Source organism: Chaetodon auriga, chromosome 3 (genome assembly GCF_051107435.1).
Source record: "Chaetodon auriga isolate fChaAug3 chromosome 3, fChaAug3.hap1, whole genome shotgun sequence".
In the NCBI taxonomy this organism is placed as follows: Eukaryota; Metazoa; Chordata; class Actinopteri; order Chaetodontiformes; family Chaetodontidae; genus Chaetodon; species Chaetodon auriga.
This window is the reverse complement of record NC_135076.1, coordinates 14,649,484-14,667,757: the sequence shown is the minus strand read 5'-3', so window position 1 is coordinate 14,667,757 and position 18,274 is coordinate 14,649,484. Positions and strand designations below refer to the sequence as shown.

The 18,274-nt window shown below is 43.9% G+C and overlaps 1 protein-coding gene across 2 annotated transcripts; it reads right to left on the bottom strand.

Annotated features, from left to right (window-relative positions):
* LOC143318631 (GRAM domain-containing protein 2B) lies at positions 1–16,234 on the bottom strand. 2 transcript variants are annotated; one of them, XM_076727070.1, is made up of 13 exons: positions 15,989–16,234; positions 6,398–6,574; positions 5,465–5,528; positions 5,222–5,294; positions 5,029–5,132; positions 4,726–4,824; positions 4,541–4,612; positions 4,245–4,313; positions 4,034–4,130; positions 3,609–3,698; positions 3,242–3,341; positions 2,778–2,885; positions 1–2,269 (listed from the first exon to the last, which is right to left on the bottom strand). In XM_076727070.1, the coding sequence occupies exons 1-13, from the start codon at positions 16,078–16,080 to the stop codon at positions 2,251–2,253; spliced, it is 1,164 nt and encodes a 387-aa protein (XP_076583185.1). In that variant the 5' UTR covers positions 16,081–16,234; the 3' UTR covers positions 1–2,250. The 2 variants fall into 2 exon arrangements, with proteins under 2 accessions (XP_076583185.1, XP_076583186.1); XM_076727071.1 differs by lacking the exon at positions 15,989–16,234 and adding an exon at positions 7,369–7,627 and having other exon boundaries at positions 880–2,269.
* Positions 16,235–18,274: the final 2,040 nt, after the last annotated feature.

The window sequence follows — 18,274 nt, the reverse complement described above, 5'->3', positions numbered from 1 at the left end:
CTTCGCAACATTTGATTTATTTTGAACAATAACAAAGTCATCTCACAGAGACTACTTTGAATTACACAGAATGCAAATAAATATATATATAGGACCATGGTAGAATTAAGGACATTAACAATTGATACAAAATTATGTACAACACTTTGAATAGTGCAAAACCACACAAATACTGCCCTCATCATTGAGATTCTTGCATTAAGTCCATTAAAGGACAGTGGATGTGTGTGCTGCCCCCTGCTGGGGGATCATAAGAACTGACAGGATGGTATGTTGACAAAAAACCTTGGCTAAACTTGAGTACGTGACCATCTTGAAACAGGATGTAGGAAAAGCGAACTCACTCGCTACACCTGGTCAAGAAGAGTGTCCACAGTAAGGGTGATGGTTCAGTCATTGAGATGTGGATATGCATTGTCAGGTGAGTTTAAAAAGGGTCATAAGAGGGGGGAAAAAGAAAAAAAAAAAAAAAGCATTTGGAGAAGCTGAATGCAGTTACATCAGTTAGTAAAGTCAAATGAATGTCAATGGAAAGTAGTGTTCTTTCTCAAAGGGACATCTGAGAAACCACCAAAGCCAAGACGTACAGAACGTGAACCCCATCACAAGCACGAGACTTTGAAATGACAAAGGAAAAGACGATGACCTAAAACCACGTGGCAGGTAGTGCCCACCACCCCTGAGTGAAAACAATTAAAAGGAAAAAAAAAGAGAGAAGGTCTTAGCACCGTCAGATACCACAGAACACCATCTTTGCCATTTCCCCTCAATCCAAACCTACCGTGTCTTGGATTGCGACAGGCACGACACATTTTTTTTTTAAAGTGCGCTCGCTCGCTTGAGCCTACTCCCCCCCCCCACATCTTTTTTTTTTTTTTTAAATTGTGTTGTTTTCTTCCCCACAAACGTCAAGCTCCATTTAAAAACAGCACACAAAGATAAATTACTTTTTTTTGCCATGCATAATAATTCGTTGCATATTGAAATTTCTTCTTGGGACCACTTCTGCTGTTGAAAAACTTGGACCTGACATTCTCCTCTTCGGGTGACGAGAGCGAGAACGCGCATACAGTATCAGTCAAGTGTCCATATTGCAGACATGTGCGTGAGCAATAGAAATACATTATCGGTGCTACTTTAAATAACCTGAAAATATCTAGAGAGCCGCTTGGTCCTCAAGAGGCCTGTCGAAGAGAGAGGTCTGTACTTTTAACACAACGTGTCGTGGTGGACAGCACACCGATGGACACCTGGACCAGACCAGTTTAAAACCTACTCCTGAAGACCGAAGTCATAGAAAAGTACACGAAAACACATCTGAGACGACCTCCTCGTCTCCTATTGTACTAAACGTTTGTGCATTGATGATGCTTTCATCCAGCTGAGACCGCAGGGGGAAACAACCTCTGAGCGTTGATCATTAAACTGGTTTAAATCATGCCAAAGACGAGGGAAGTAATACTGCAATCGTTGCTGGTTGGCGAAAGAGAGAAAGGACGAGACCATCGGGAGAGCGTCGAGCCTCCGTGGGCTGATCTGATTTGGAGATTTCAGCGATCATCATGTCAACCCACAGAACCATTCTGAAGAGAAGTACCCGGCAGTAGCTCAGTTTGAGGGCAGAGACAGATCTGCGCATACCGCTGAGCGATGGAAGGGCGAAGGAGAGAAATCATTTAAAAGTCATCTCTGTGCACTCATGCAAAAGATGTGCGTCTTTGGCTATGCATAGCACTACGTCTCCGGTGTTGAGGTGCAATGATAAGCGCTACAGCAGGCTAATGCTGACTGGTATAGCCCTGTTCAGACTGCATGCACAGGGAGAAGGCTATGGATACGAAGGACAATGGATAACACAAGTTCACAGGTGTGGATCAGCTCCCGACAGGAAAGTGCCCGTCGACTTGGCCAGTGTGGCACACATAAGTCTGAACCGTTCGACTTTGGTTTCAACGACAAGACACGCTGCAACCAGGCAGCGTGCGTATGCATTTTGGCTCGGCTCTACGTGACTAAGTCGTGGCATGTCCATTTGTCTACTGCACTAAGAGGAAGTATAGCCCTTCAAGTTTACAAGTTGTCTCTGAAATTGCACAGGTTGGCCATTTTTCCTGTAGCTAACAGCAGAGGCCATGTGGGGAGCACAGTTGGAGTACATGAAACGTCCCCCCCCCCGCTGTGTTCTGTAGTAAGAGGCCGAAAGAATCCTCCAGTCATGAGTCAACCAATCTCTCCTTCAGTCACCGAGTGTTATGTGTCTTGGTGGTACCTGAAAAGACAAGAGGGAACCAGTTCAGAGCGGTTTATCACAACCAACAATGTAATACACACCTAACAAGACACAACTATTTCATTACTTGGCAGCTAAGTTACACTTATTAGAGGAATTTGTTCTCTTCCAAGGAAAAAAGGAGGACCTTTTTTCCTTGGAAGAGAACAAAGCAGAGTCAACGCCAGATAAAAGGAAATAACAACGTAGATAATATGCAAAAAAACCTGCCATTATAGTGGCCATGTATGCTTTTTTGTGCCATTCCTATTGGCATGAAAACTTCAAATTAAGCAGCTTCTATGCCAGGGTGATTTACCAAAAGACATTTATCTTTTTAGACTTGTGAAACCAGTTCGCTTTATTAATCACAGGGCTCTTGACCGCTGACTGGCAGGGCAGTGTAGGTGTTTTTCTGGCAACCATCCAGTAAGGTGTGTTCATGTCACGCAGAGAGAGACAGCCACGGAGAATGAGAGACTCAAATCGAAAGGAAAAGACTTCTTACCCGCTCTGTAAGGTGAACTCAGGCAGTGCCCCAAGCGATGTCAGCTGTTCCTCCAGGGCCACGATACGTAAACCGATGTACCCGGAAGACAGCAGCAGCAGCACGACCCTGTAACAGACAAAGCAAAAAGGTCACATTCACTGCCTATTTATTCACTGTGATAACTGTTAATGACATCAGCTTTTAGCAGGTACGTGAAATGCTGTACGTGACTTATGTTGGCAATCCAAAACTGGTTTGCGAGAGCCCATAAAAAGCTGGCAGGGTTGGATTCATGTAATGAGATCCTACAAGAAGTTTGATACTCCCAGAACAGGTTTCTGAAATTCCTCAGTCTTTCCTTTACGAAGTGTGACTTTGAGAGTGAGAATCAGATTTAGATTCGTCTGTGGGACGATACGGCGATGGATTAAAAGGAAGCGAGGACAAGACAGAACAAGCTGTGGAGGAAAAATGCTACTTACAAAATCAAGTAAATGAAGAGTAGAGTGTTGAGGGTGCTGGCCTCTCTCTGAACCAGCAGGGACTTGGCCTTTTCTTTCACATTCCAAACCCACGATCCACCTGACCCCGGAAAAGGAAATGTAAACATAGAATAACTCGTGAATAGGTCTTGTTGGTGCACTGCAATGCAAACATTAACATCTTCCAACTAACACTTTCTAAACTTTCATTTGCTAGCATCTGTTTCTCTGGGGATCAAACACAAGCCCCTTTTCATTTCAGAGCCCTGAAGTGCCTAAAATGACAGTTGGCCACTGTGACAGACAAACTAGCAAACCACAGTCATGAGTTTTCCAGGACTTAGCTGGTAACTAATCTTTGTCTTACCTGATACTGACAGCTCCTCTGAGGACGAGCTATCGCTCTGCTGCAGGTGTAGACTCCTGAAAGCGGAGCCATTCCCATTAGGCACTGCCTCTGAAGGGGAGAGAGAGAGGGGTGGGGGCAAAGAAATCAATGTTAGCTTGCTGTTAATCCTTTTTGCATGTCAACTGGCTAGACCAGAAATGAGAATGGCACCAAAACAAACTGTCACTTTTTTTTTTTTTATACATCTACTCTGAGGATTAGTGCTTCTTTGAACTCAAAAAAAAAAAAAACCTTGCAGACACTACAACACATTGACATATAGTTTACACTTCTCTATATCATGATAATTCTAGGTACAGGTAACATTTGTTGCATTAACTAGGTTTGCTGTTCAGCACGTAAACAGAGTGTAAAGGACTAAAGAAGTGGAGTTGACCTCTCACCTCTGTGTGGTCTGTGCACACGCTGCTCCTGCAAAGTCTGTGACTCGCAGCCATCCAACTGGTCGAAGCTGTCGTCCAGGCTGGACTGGCTGGTGTTCTGTGGAGAGAAGGGAGCCAGGAATCACAAACTGGTCTGTGCTGAGATAAAAATCCAAGAATGCTTGAAAATAGGGAAAATAAGTGCTCCTTGGGAAAAAAAAAACTCTCTTACCACAAGTTTGCTCTTATCGAAGCTGTTCTCAGCTGAGGAGAAGACAGGGCTACTGTTTGTGCTGCCATCCTGCAACACAGACAATAGGTTGTAGGTGTTGAAAAGAAACTTTCATTTTGGTAAGTCTTATCAGTTCTGATGAATGGATCTGATAAGTGTGCACGCTATGAATCAGTTTTACAACTTTCTTGCAACGTTAGTGTGATGTACCGTTTCTCCTACACTTTTATCACATTTACCATTGCAGAACTGCTGAAAAGCTAAAAACTCAGTAAGATCTGACGTGAGGAACTCACCTCTATCTGAGGACAGACTGAACGCAGCAGCTGAAAACAGGACTCTCTGTTGCGCAGCGACACAAACAGGTACTTAACAATGAGAGGGAATGAAAACAATATTAGCCACAAAATTGACTCAATCACTGATTAGATAACATCTACAGCAGAGTTATTTGATGTGTGGCTGGAGGTTAGAAACCAACCTTGTCTCCATCTGAGGTGCGGATCGACAAGGCGTTGGGAACCAGTAAAGCCATCTTCTGCTTTTTTACTATGTGTATGGAGGAAACTGGAATCACTACCTGCGAGAGGACATGGCAACAAACAGAAAACGTCAGCAAAAACTCAGATTATTTTTCATGGAAGCACATATGGTGAAATACCAAATCGCAAAAAGAGAGATTTAAAGTGACATATTACATCATTGTAGATTAGATTAAAAAAAAAAGTATGACATAACAATGGTGTAATAAGTAAAGATAAGCCAGGGCAGAGCGGCAGCCTACCCGAGTGTCCTTGAGCAGAACTGAGGAGTAGAAGCAGGCATGGGTGTCCGTGATGTACAGCCGACCATGGTAGGGCACTTCCTTCTGCAGGGCACAGATGTATGCTGGGAGAAGAGAGGAGCACAAAGACTTTTAGTTCTACGTGGTTCACTCATTACGTCGTTTGCTCTCTCTTTCAGTTGTGTTTACCTACCGTGTATCAAGTCTTCACTCTTAGGAATGTCTGGAAACAACTGGTGGAATGTCTTGTTGTGCTTCATGAAACTCTAAAGAGAGAAGAACAAAGAAGAGACAATGAAGTGGTGAGCGGACAATGAGCCGTCAAGAGCGGCTGCAAACAAATGTGCTCCTCTCGTCTGAGGCCGCGCAGCCGTTTACGGAGCATGTTTTATCACAGCGCACTCAAAGCACCACAGACATCTGTATGAGGACTTACACTTCGTGTTCCAGTGCCCTCGGTCCTCTCGAAGCCTCTGTTGTCAACATCGAACGTCTGCGACCTGCGGAGACAAAGAGCGCGGCTGTCAGTTTAAAGCAAGTCAGCGGGTTGAAGATGATGTGAGAAGACGTGGAGACGTGACGTGACTGCGCACTTTCATCACAGCTCGCTCTAATCCCCTCTGAATTGCCAAAGTAACCCGCTGCAGTTGCGAAACGGGATGAGTCAGAAAGTATGTTGACACCAGAAGTGACTGCAGCATCATAAAATTTAGACGCCTGATCCTTGAAAGTCATTCAAGATGGAGAACCAGAGACGAGCATTTGATGATAAAATCGTTGCATTCAATGACCAGAGTGGTCCCAGAGGCGGGGTGGCAGAGTTCTTGCAGGGAAAAAAAACGTGAAAAAATTCCATTCCTTTCTAAACATTTCTTCCTTAACTGAACCGTTGTGAGCGTTAATGTTCCTCATACCAAAATGTCATGTAGGCAGCAGTGGGGATGAAGAATGTTCTTCATGCCAGCAAATACCACGAATCCACCTCACACATCTGAATCATGTGACAGCAGCCAGCGTCCACCGGCGGTGCAGTCATGTGTGTGTCACGGCCGAACAGCAGCTGAGCGTTCGGTCAGGTCTTGTGATACACGTTCAGTACAGCTGGGAATCTCTGCTATTTGATTTGATGCATCTCAAGACTGAGAAATGAGATTCTCTCCACGCCTAACAACCGTAACAGTCTGCACGGTTCATCGCTTACAGTTCAGTTTTCAGACTTTCATACTGAAAGTAAGACCACCTCTGGGCCTATCAGGACATAGATCTGCGTTTTGTGGCTCATCATGAACCAGCACAAAGCCTTCTCAGGGTTACAAGAGACATCTTACAGCATTTTGTATAATTCCCACACTCTGCCCATCTGTCCTACCTGATGGCTACTTGTCTGGTGAGGGTTTTGTGCTGTTGCTGGATCTCGAGCTGGGCCGCCTCCAAGCTCAAGGCTTTCCTCGCCTCCACCTTCTTGATGCTGCCATTGCTTGAGCTGCTCCTGCTTTTCTTCACTTTGGCTGGGAGCCCGCCACCACTGCTCTCTACTGGGTAGCTGCTGGATATGGGAAAAAAAAAACATGGATTCAGCAAAATGCATGATATTGCTGTACAATCTTGTTCATGTACACATGGGCGTGTGAAACTTCTCTTGAAAGAGTTACAGCGCAACAACATTTCCCCACAATGGGAAGCACAAAATGTCACAGTTGAAGCACCCACTGATAAAGCTCTTCACCTCTGCACATACATACATTCAGAGATGTGACAACATGGCACATCCCCTGCGCTCTATAGGGTGTCATCATCAGCCACCAAAAAACCTAAAAATTAAATACTCTGCACGCTGACCGCACGAATAATGATGATTTGGTGAGCTATCAATGATTGTTCAGAGTCTTATTCTTATTCTAAGTCCCTTCGTTTCTATTCAGGTTAAAAGCTACATGATGACTTGACTGACATTTGTCAGGCAGTGAGTTTATCTTTATGATGTGCTGGGAGAGATTATGCTTTAGCAGAAGGCTTTATTGATATATGTCCACGTTTACGTCAGCGCTCTGCTTTACAAGCTGATCAACGCAGACTGATGCTCCAAAACGGACATTCACCTACCAACATGCCACTTCAGTAAACTGCAAAAAAACTGTGCTGTTTATGGACGCCGGCAGGGTTAATGTGCTCTTCAAAAGCCAGTCCTTCACCAGGAACCGAGCCACAAATTCATTAAAAAAACGATCCAGGACAAACATGAGACTACACGACACAAGCTGACTGTCTGAGTGAAGCCTCTGTCTTCAGCTTCAACTTCAATCTACTAAAGACAAACAACAACAACACAGACCACCTTACCTTGTAAACTTGAACCGCTTTGATGAACGAAAACTCATATACCTACTGACTGTAGGCATTTCCTTTTTTTGTAGAAAAACAACTAAAAACTATTTTCTGTCAGCTACACTCACTGGCCTCAAGCCATCAAAGCTGAGACGTTCAAAAATAGAACACCAAGATAATAAAATGCCAGAAAAAATAAAGATTTTTACAGTCCAAGAGTAGTTGTCCCAGTTAAGTCTTCACCACATCCTGCCAGAAAAAAAAAACTGTTGCTGTGTTGCAGTATGAATGTGCTAGTAAGAGGAAGCCACTTTGTGTTGAGAATGGTGTGACACTCCGTAGAAGGTGACGTCAAACTCGACCACTCCCCCTGAGCCAAACAAGCATATCTCTCTTTCTCTCACACACACACACACGCATGCGCAAAGAGTCAACGGAGTGCAACACAGGCACTGACATGTTTAAGAAAACAAGGCCCATCCCATGAAATCTTCCACTGACTCCAATATCAAAATCCTGTCTTGTTGGGATTTGTTCTGGCGGGGCGACGCAGGATCAGAGCATTTTTAAAAAACAGCTCAGTGTGTTTGAGTGAGTGAGAAAGTGAAATGCTCGTGAGGCGTGCAGACCGGCCCATCTGGCCCGAACTAGGAGTGGCGCATTACCCATGTCTCCCCTCAGGCAATCATACCGTACAACACAACCTCGACTTCCTGCGTGAGTTAAAGGAAGACTTGTAAAAACTTACTTAAAAGAAGTGGTGCCTTTGAAAAAACAAAGTGACAGACTCTTAACGATCAACAGCATGACAGCAAAACAAACAGTATTTGGACAAAAATACAATTTTGCCTGGATTCATGGGGTTTGTTCAGCTTTCTTTTGACCCCGTCTGTAAATTGTCTGCCTCTCACATCTGAGTAATTGGGGTAAAGGTCAGAGAGTAAAAGAAAAACATCAAGTGCAGCATCAGATGGATACCGGCCCTGTTATTAGTCTTGGCTATTAAACGGTGAGCAGCGTTTAACCTCATCAGTAACAAAGAGCTTTAAAACCACTCAAGAGCTGTTTTCTTGTTTGTCGAGTGTCTTAATTGTAGCTGCAGGGACTGAAAGAGGTTATCAACCATTATACGGATATCCTATACTCTATAATATGAATTATTCTAAGTTTCAAAAGCAGTGGGTAAACAAAGCAAGCTTTGGTGGTTGGTGTTTAGACAGAAGCAACAAACCACGAGAACCGTTCCCAGCGCTGAGCTGCTGACCAGGTATTTGTCTGTGTTCAAATACGCTCACCTGACCCATTTCCTCTAGGCCGGGGGTTAAAGTGGCAGGGCAATATAGGCAGTGTTCAAAGGCTATCAGCTGTTTGAATTTCTCAACCACTTTGCATCTTTCCACAGGATTTACCATAACCATTAACACGGTCATGTTGAAACCGCTTCCTGTAACACTCAGGAAACCACTAGCGCTAAGTTGTGCCCCATATTTTAAAAAAAACAACAAAACACTGCATGAACAGCTCAAAAGTCGGGTTAAAGGTTGCAATTTTCCCACAGATGCTGTCCGGAAAAGTCACCGTATTAATCTGGTTAAACACAGAGTACAATTATCCGAACCCTCGTTAACACACGTCTCTGCAGTTATGTCAATACACTCACAGTCTATAATGTTTATTGCAGTGTCTGCCTCAAATGACGGAAAGTGAGTCAGCTGATAACGTTATAAAAGGTTCAAGGCCAAAGTCATAAAGGTGAACAGGTGCGTGACAATAAGCAGCCTTGTATATGTGTGTGTATTTATATATGTAGAAAAAAAAAACATTCAAATTGAACTATGGACTGTATTTGCGTAATGGGCATGTAATGGCCTTGACCTCGGACCTACTTCCTAGCTGTCATACCACCTGACAAAAATCAATGTTGGCCACAGCACGGCTGACATTTCAAAGCAAGCGTAGGCATATCAAATTCTCTGCAGCGGCGGATTAAAACAGACATGCACGAGGCTTCAGAGGCATATTTATCTGGACACGCTCCAGAGTACAATTTGTCTCACTGGTGGAAAAACTACAGCACATGTGATACGATGACACGTTCTGTGTAGCATAGAGCACCGATAAACACATTACAGTTTGAGCCGTGACTTTATCAGAGTTTGTTCTGGCACCATCTTCGGACACCAGACGAATCACTTCACCACCAAGTCTTATCGATCATTAGCTCAGATAAGTGATCACGACTATGCGAGAGCCTTCTCCTGGAATGAATGAATAAAATATCAGCTGAATATTTTCAGGGAAATGGACTATTGATCACGAGAAAAATAAGTAAGGCTGAAAAGTCTTGCAAACTCAACACCCTTTCCACGTAGTCAGCCTTAAATTTAAACAGGGTATCCGGTAATTACTGTTTTTTTCCCCCACCAGAAAAATCTGTTGAAGTCAGACATATTTAAGTCTCTCTGGTCACGTCTGGTAAAAATGATTCCCGAGCTGGATGTAAAAATATTCTGGTCTCCTCGCTGCCTGTCTGATGTCCACCCCCCATCCCTCACTCCCCTCCTGACACTTTCACATCTAACTTGGTGAATTAAGGGTTTATTTCCACCAAACCACAGATGGAAAAAAAAATAAGGCAAAAACATAGCCAAACAATTCAACTATATTTGCTCAGTGTTGCTCCATTACCTGAGACAGTTTGAGAAGCTCTGGCTGAGATAAGAAACTTGATTCCTTTGCTCGCCTTACCTTCCCACATCCTTCGAGCATTGAGAGTCGGCCACAGCGCCCTGGTTCGATGAGCCTTTTCCACTCTCCATGACCAACAGAGTTTTCCCTCCACGTAATCAACGATCTCTAAATGCTTGTTACCACCACCGGTCGACACAGCCAAATGAGGGAGTATGGCAGTTCCACAGCACCTTTTGCACTTAGACCCGAAGCACTGACAGTCAAATCAAAAGGGTGTAAAGGTCTGTTTTACTGCAGCGTTTTAACCCACTGAAGCGCTTAACATGAAGATAGCGGCAGAAACACACAGCGGGAAAGGGAACGACAAAGAGGAGGGTGAAAGGAGTAACAAAAAAAAGACTGGTTGGGGTTTAGTCCTGAAATGCCCTCCAAGATTTGTCCTTTCTGAAGCAGTCTCCGCCTGTGTTGTTGGGGAAACGGCTATCACAGTGTGGGGAAAATGGTGGAAATTTGGGGGTGAGAGAAACATTGCCAGGTTGTTCTCAGTTAAGAGGGCCCAACAACAACAACATTCAATAGCCTATTCTCAACAACAACAAGGAGATGGCTTTAAAAGCGGCCGGTGCGCTCATGCATGACAATGGTCAGCTCATACTCTTTGTGGATGGTGTAAATGGGGTCATCGCACATCAGAATATTTGCATTTGACCGGAGGGAAACGTGGAGAAAAGCTCGGAATGTATGTAACTAAATAAAATGGCTCATGCTGTGTGCTGAAAATATGAGAAGACTGAGAGCCGATGTTCATCACCAGTCTATTTCTATACCTATGACACACTGGCCAGGAAAGTCACACAGATAAACTCAAAGTACACTCGTGACGGCCCTAATTTAGCCACTCTATATCACTCCATACCTCTCCTCGCTAACCACCACCTGCCATGTTTTCACTGTAAACCTCTTGCCTGCGAGCTGCAGGACGAGCGCTGACAGACGGCTGCTTTATAAATAGACCTTGCCATCGTCAGAATGGCACAGGTTCGGCTCCTTCTACGAGCCATGTGGCCTCTGAGTTTCCAAGCCTTAACGCGAACCTCCTGTGTGCTCACCAGCAGACTACACATTCATCTTGTGTACCAACGATACAAACTGTCCACTGATGTCAAAGGTTCAACCGGGCAATGGGCCACTGTTCCATCCTTTAACCCTGCTACCCCGATTGCATCAGGCCACTTCCTAAATCTCCGCAGAGATTGTACAACCGCTCCACAACATTTAGCTTCCACGACGATTATCTTAATCAAGCAACTTAACTACTGCATAATGCTGACACCCAGACAGCAGGAGATCAAGAAGACACCTAAGAAGGAAAAGGGTGCCCAGGAGGTGCCTATTTTTGGCCGAGCCAGTTAGACCTTTACTGAATACACCACATTGTGAACAGAGGGCTATCTGAATCCTGGTGCTGCCAAGTGGACAAAAGGGGGATGATTATCCATTCAACTTACATAATAAATTCAACATATCCTGCCTGTGTGTGTGAGACTTTCAAGGCAGTTCTACTTTGTGTTTGTGGCTCTGTGTTATCTACAGATAAGACTTGCACAATGTGTGCGAGGAGGAGCACACGCACTTCTCGTGACAGCTATTAAAAAATACTCCTAACATCAAATTGGACGACTAACTTCACCACTTGAGTATTAACATGCAAAAAAATGTTGCTGAAAAATTAAAAGCATGTATACAAAGATGTCATGTCACTAGTGATTATGATAAATAAACAAAAATCAACTCTTTCTTTTCAATTATTATACTTTAATAATAAAAACATCAGCAGTAAGCTATATATTAAATGGGGACTGATTTCCAAAGCACAGGACATTCCACCCGGCAATGAAAATTCCTCTGGGTATAGAGTTATGATGCTTTCATTTGCTGTCCCGAGATCAGAGTGATGATCCCAGGGCTCTGCTGTAGACGTCAGCAACACGTCAGCCTGCCTTCAGCGCCAGTGTCCTTAAGACAAAATTCTGTATGGAAGGCTTAAGTCAAGGCTTTCTCACAGCCACCATTGCTGCTGTGACAACATGAGTCCAGGGTTCACATGTGAAGCTGACAAAGGGTTTACATCTGTGTAATCTCTGAGATCAGCTGAGATGTCGCAGAACCGGGTTGGGTGAGAGCACCATCTTCTGGGGAGCCGTGGATAATTTGTCATGTGACCAGCTGATTTGCTGTGATCCAATCAAAACCAGTTTAGTCCAAAACAAAACAAGAGATTGTTGCAGCTGTGCTTTATTGAGCCAAATGGTTTATGATGGTAATGTTTCTGCAAACCAACCAGCACAGCACAGCATCTGAGAGCACCAATCTGTGATAATCCAGTTGTAGCACGGTGTGCCAAAACATTTAAAACTAATTTCACTAGGGTTTAAATAGATTTGGCCTATATGACAACTAGCTTTGACTCATAACCAGAAACTACCAAATGATAGCCAAAAATTTAAAAAAAAGTAAAGACTACCCAAAATATTATTGTGGGTTGGACTGAAAGGGATTATGTGTCTGTGCCTGTATGTGTGTAAGCATCAATAGAGCAGTCAGAGAGGGCAGAAAGGGAAGTGTGCCAGTGGTCATGGCAAAATAACATGCAGTCTGTGGCCCCCGGCCAGGGCCAAGTCTGCATGAAAACTGCACGTGTGTGTTTGCCAAGTGGAACAGACAGTGCGCCTGTGTGTGTGTGTGTGTGTGTGTGTGTGTGTGTGTGTATTACAGAATAAGAGTGCATGTGTTTGAGTGGGAAGTCATGCGGCCTTGTGCGCGCAGCAGCTCCCTCCACTTCCTCTGTGCTTGCTAAGCACAGACACAGAGGGTCTTTCTTCAAGGCGACTCAGAGTACTTTCAGCGACCAGCCAAGTGAGCACGAGGGATGGCGTGGTTTGGTGGTGGCTGGAAAAATCCCATCTGACTTTCTAATCATTAAAACGCAAAAGCAGGCCACTCTAGTGTATACAAGGTAGGCTTGCATTTAATCTACAGTGGCATTTTCATGAACTCAGCTCTGAAGAGCAGAAGGCTGTCTGGGTGAACAGTCATATCCAAAACCATCACAGTTTACAGGTGAAATGGTACCCATCTTGCACACTGAGACTATCTATAGTAACACAGAGCAGCAGCATTATGGAGGGCAAAGTGTATGAAGGAAGTCCACAGCAAATCACCAATTAGTAACTTCCTGCTGAATACCTCCTGCCCATGAGTGCATACATACATCCTTTGGTAATGAAATTAATCAGTAATCAAAAGCTATTTAGATACCATGTGATGATTTGTATAAATTGGGTTTTGCCCCTTTTCTCTCATTATGCGTCCACACTGAGTTTGTACTGTGCTAGGAAAAGTACAAAAAGTCCATGGCATTCTTCACATGAAAAAAAAAGAAGAAGAAAAAAACTGGCTGATGCATTGAATGCATGGCAGAAAAAAAGTGTAGTGTTGTGTGAGGAGACAGACTTTCCTGAGGGGGAAACTTTTTGGATTGCATTTTTTTGGGGCTGTTACACTCCAGCTTTCAAAGAGCAGCTTACCTTGACAAATTGGTAGCAAGGCAGTGTTCCCACTTTCCAAAGGACTAAGTTTATCTTGAAATCATGATATTATTAAAAAAAAACAACAGTCATTTATGACCAAAGAGAGGACATTCTGTCAGCAAGGTACCATATCAAATGTTATCCTGGCAGTCAAAGCAGAGCATGACATTGACAAGCTAGATAAGCTTGCATATAGCCTCATGTGTCTGGATTTAGACTGACCTATGGCAGCTACAGTACCTTAGGTGAAATTCACCAGGCTACTGTGAGTACCAAACGGTGAAACAGGGAAGAAGAATATAGGCTTTTTCTTGGCTCTGTGACGAGGGCAGAGGAGGGGTCATTAGCACGAGCCTGACAGAGGCAACACATAAGTTCAACCGTGACCAGCTGGTTCGCACAAAACCCTTCATTTAGCGATAAACAGTCACGCAGATGTGGCTTTCATCCTCTAACTTGGGCTTTTCCTCTACGCCTGGACCACATCTCATAATTTAGACCTACTCCGGCTTAACTGGCCACATCGCCAAGGAAGCTCCGTCCTGGGAACATCTTCCTGGAGCCAACAAAACGCCTACAAAAGCTGCCCCACCCAGCCTATTCCAGGCTCCTCCATCTCAACATGCTTTGCAGCTATACCAGGATCTTCCCTATTGAAACAAGGCTATTCATATTTTAGCCACTGTGTGCACAGCAAATCTGTATGCAGAGCACCTAACAATGCGATGGCGAGTAGGTGTTCGGTGTTAAGGTGTGTGGTGTATTTGCTATCTTCAGCTGCTTGGCTACTCTGCAACACACTTTTGGGGCATTTTCATCTTCATAAGGACAATCTATGGGTATATTGTAAAGAGGAAACGGTCTATGGATGGATGCTGCTTTTACGTAGTCAGAGCCTTGATGCCTGACATTGTCACAACACTCTTGTGTGTGTGTTGTGGAACAGATAATCACCCCACATACCATACTACAGACACATCATAGCCATGCTGATAACCAGACGGCCAAGTCTGATTGGCAGGGCCCTTGCACTCCAGCAAATGGCTATCTATGGGGAGGTAAGTGAGAGGCAAAGCTCAGAGGACCAAGAGTACTGACAGTGAGAAACACTGAGCATTTATATAACACCATGTACCACCTGTGGTCAACTCATGGGAGCTAAAAATAGGATTTTCTGAGAAAACATAGTCTTGCTTGTCCCATGTGTGACAAGTGTGTGTGTGCATATCCCTGGGGGTTAGAGGGAAGCATAGCAAGTGAGTGAATGTGGTGGTGCATAAACACGCCTCTGCCTGGCTGGTCTGCTCTGGATCTCAACACGGCTGGATCATCCACAATCATGATGGAAGGACAAAAAGTGATAGCAATCTGACCCACATAGGCCAGTGGATGAAGTCATGGCTTCCGAGCAGGAGCCACGGGCCAGATTAAGAACCAACCAGATCTGGACTAGCTTTCCTTGATGGCACTCTACCACATGTAATGCTGTTTATTTACGCTGCCTGGAATAGATGCTGGACATAAACAACACACACATAAAGCCACACTTTATAAAGCCAATGTGGGTCAATCATTGTGTTCTTGGAAATGGCTCAATGAGGGGAAAAAAAGACCTCAAATGAAAGCCCCCTGCACCACACAGGAAAGGCTTCCATTAAAACAGGCTGGACAATCCTAACCCATGAAGATGTTTCCCAGACATATCGCAGACATATATATATAGCCACATTCTGCTAAGTGCATTTTACCAAAGAAAAACATTTCAGTCAGGGTTATCCAAGTCTGCCTTTAGCATGCTAAGTCAATGATGTCAGTAGCTTAGATCATCAACAGCTCAGTCAACGACTAGCTTAGCCAGCAACGTTAACGTTATGCTACAACACAGTGTAAACCCTCCAGTATTGGTTGTGCTGATGTGCAATAATATGGCAAATATGCCTCAAAACAGCCACCGTCCACAACTGCCGCCTGCTTTTTCTATTAAATTCGGAGGCCAACAATGACTGTGTTTTACGCTCTAATTTCAGTATCACTGAGCCTACTGTAGCACGGTAACGTTATCTTAAGTTAATTTAAATGCCAACGCATCTTCAGCCAGGCGGACGGCTAGCATGCTAGCAGCATCGGCACACTGACTGTATACTGTTCTTAGGTACATCTCCGTTAAAATCAATTTCTAAATACTAATCTCCTAGTTCGGTGTTAAATGGCACATATAGATAGGATAAAACAACCCAGTCTCATCGGAGAGAGTGTTGTCATCAAAGACATTCTAACTGATAGCATCCACCCTGTTGATGTTGCTCACCGGCTGATAAGTTAGCGGTTCGGCTAGCACCATTCATTCCGCTCACCTCTCTTTCATGAAGTGCTTGATTCTGACTATGGCCTTCTCGTCGATCTTCCTGAGGAAGGTTTTCAATCTCTCCCTCTTGTTTTCAAGCATTCTTCCCGTAGCCAGTGGTCGTCGGTTCGTGTAGAAACGACGCTCCACGCCAAACTCCACCGTTCTTGTTTGGCTTTTGGTTTTTTTCCTCCTCACTTCATCTACGGATGATTAAGATAATGAGCCTAAATCGGACCAAGTCAGCCGACCAATCAGCGTCGATCATTACTTGGGAAAAAACGGTCATGTCAGACCGAGTATCCAATCAGAACTGGGTAGTGCGCTTGCACCGACCGCCCATTACCTTATATGGTATCCGGGCAGTCCTTTTCTTGAGACCTATGAAAAGTAAGGCCTGCATTACTACATTGTCGTTTTGTACTTTTAATTAACAATTAACTTGGGGATTTAGCATTTCACGTGGCGACAACATGGGGAATACGCCTTGTGGTTTAACAGCAGTGTTTCATATGACAGACATTTTACTTATGTTAAAGAGAAAATGACTGGTCTGGTGCAGCAGGGTGGGGCTGTAGCTGGTTCTGTTTACATTCTGCTTTACATCTACATACAGAAAACTACATTTTATTGCATGAAGGTAAACCTGCTCCGTACCCTAACTTCAATTTTATACCAACAAATAGCACACATTCTCATTTACCTTTGATACATAAATATTTCTTTTATTTCTAAACCACAATTAACATATACATACAATATTCTTGTAAAGAGAGTAGTTTCAGAACAAGTTCTGAGTATTATGACTTGATGGGCTGCAAAAGATGGGACAATCCAGCAAGTTAGAAATTGAAATTACTTTAGTCTCATGAATCATAATGAGCCAGGAAACCCATGAGCATCCATTCCTCTTCTTATGAAAGGAAGTGGAAGCCAGTGACTCAGAAGACTACTGAACTGCTCAGTTGGTGGCTTTCATTCTAATGTCACAGCATGAAGCACTTCATTTTCTGCCAGCATTGTGCATGTAGCTAATGAAAAGCCAGTACCTCCCCCCTCGCCAGAGAAAAAGGCAACAACTGCAGCAACAAATGGCAGTCACACACTGATTGTACAATCAGCAGACAGTAAGGCCAAAGTGTAAATTGTCACAAGTCACACGGTTGTCACACTGGATGACTTTGTGGTTTACTGGTGACTATCCATACATGTTTCAAAAAAGTGTAAATTGAAGTGTCCTTGTGCAAGTAGTGTGAGGGTCTTCTATTGCTGATCCTGGGCCTTGACCTCCATGTGTACGCAAAGATACATGTCATAGATCATGTCATTGCTGGGAGAAAGACGTCATGTTTTGTTCATTTTTATGGCTGAAATTCAACTTTACAAGTTACTATATTGGCTCAGAACATTTTACACCCTTTTATGACAAACAGCTAAACTCACAAATGCATGGCTATCATGCAAAAAAGCTGCTCCTGTCAGTTCCTACGTTTGTACTTGAAATGCTTATGCATTTTAACAGTGACACTTCAGGGATGACATTCTTAGGGAGAGTGACTCTGTTAGTCAATTATATTCATTTTCCCAGAATTTCTCTTGATGTCACTTATACATCATATCATGACAAATCAATGAGTTACTATTAAAACGCGGTTCACTCTGAGCACAACACAGCTCTCTCAAGAGAATTTCACCACTCTATTGATAGAGACCTTGAACACCTTAAAAGAAGAGAGGGAGAAACAGTCATTATCAGGTTGCAGCAATGCACGAATCTGTGTATTTAAAGCCTCCTTTTATGACCAGGCAGCTCAGACGCTGCCACGCCACCAGGAACAGAAGAGGCAGTGTGCTGCCACATGACACAGCAAACACACCACCCTCACACAATCTGGCCTACACCAGCCAGCCTCCGGTCTTCCCTTCCGTCTCCTTTGCCAGGAAACAAAGCAGATAGAGAGGAGGAAATCACGCCTCATAAGGAACTACGTGATGCAATGAGGGGGTGCTGATGCAGCGTAGGCAATAGCCGGCTTCTCTGTGTTGATTCATCAGTGTGACTGCTGGATTAATAATTGGGCAACGTGGGGAACTACGCAACGATCACTCACAAAAGCCCTAGCTTCACAGTGTGTCACTTGCTTTGAGGTAATTTTATTATTCTCAGATTTCTCTTGGGAATATGAACCACGCATAATATTGCGACCTTGAGGCCCTGTCTTGTAGAGATGCACTGTGTGTCGGTGAGACGTGAAATTGACTTGAGATTCACATTAAGCGCGATAGACCGTCACTG

What these genes read in the sequence shown, in the direction of transcription:
- LOC143318631 (XM_076727070.1), bottom strand. Translation starts at nt 16,080, where the DNA reads ATGCTTGAAAACAAGAGGGAGAGATTGAAAACCTTCCTCAGGAAGATC. An exon ending in ACCAGACAAGTAGCCATCAG is followed by an intron (nt 5,529 to 6,397) that starts GTAGGACAGATG and finishes TTGTCTCCGCAG; the next exon opens with GTCGCAGACGTTCGATGTTG. An exon ending in AGGGCACTGGAACACGAAGT is followed by an intron (nt 5,295 to 5,464) that starts GTAAGTCCTCAT and finishes TTCTCTCTTTAG; the next exon opens with AGTTTCATGAAGCACAACAA.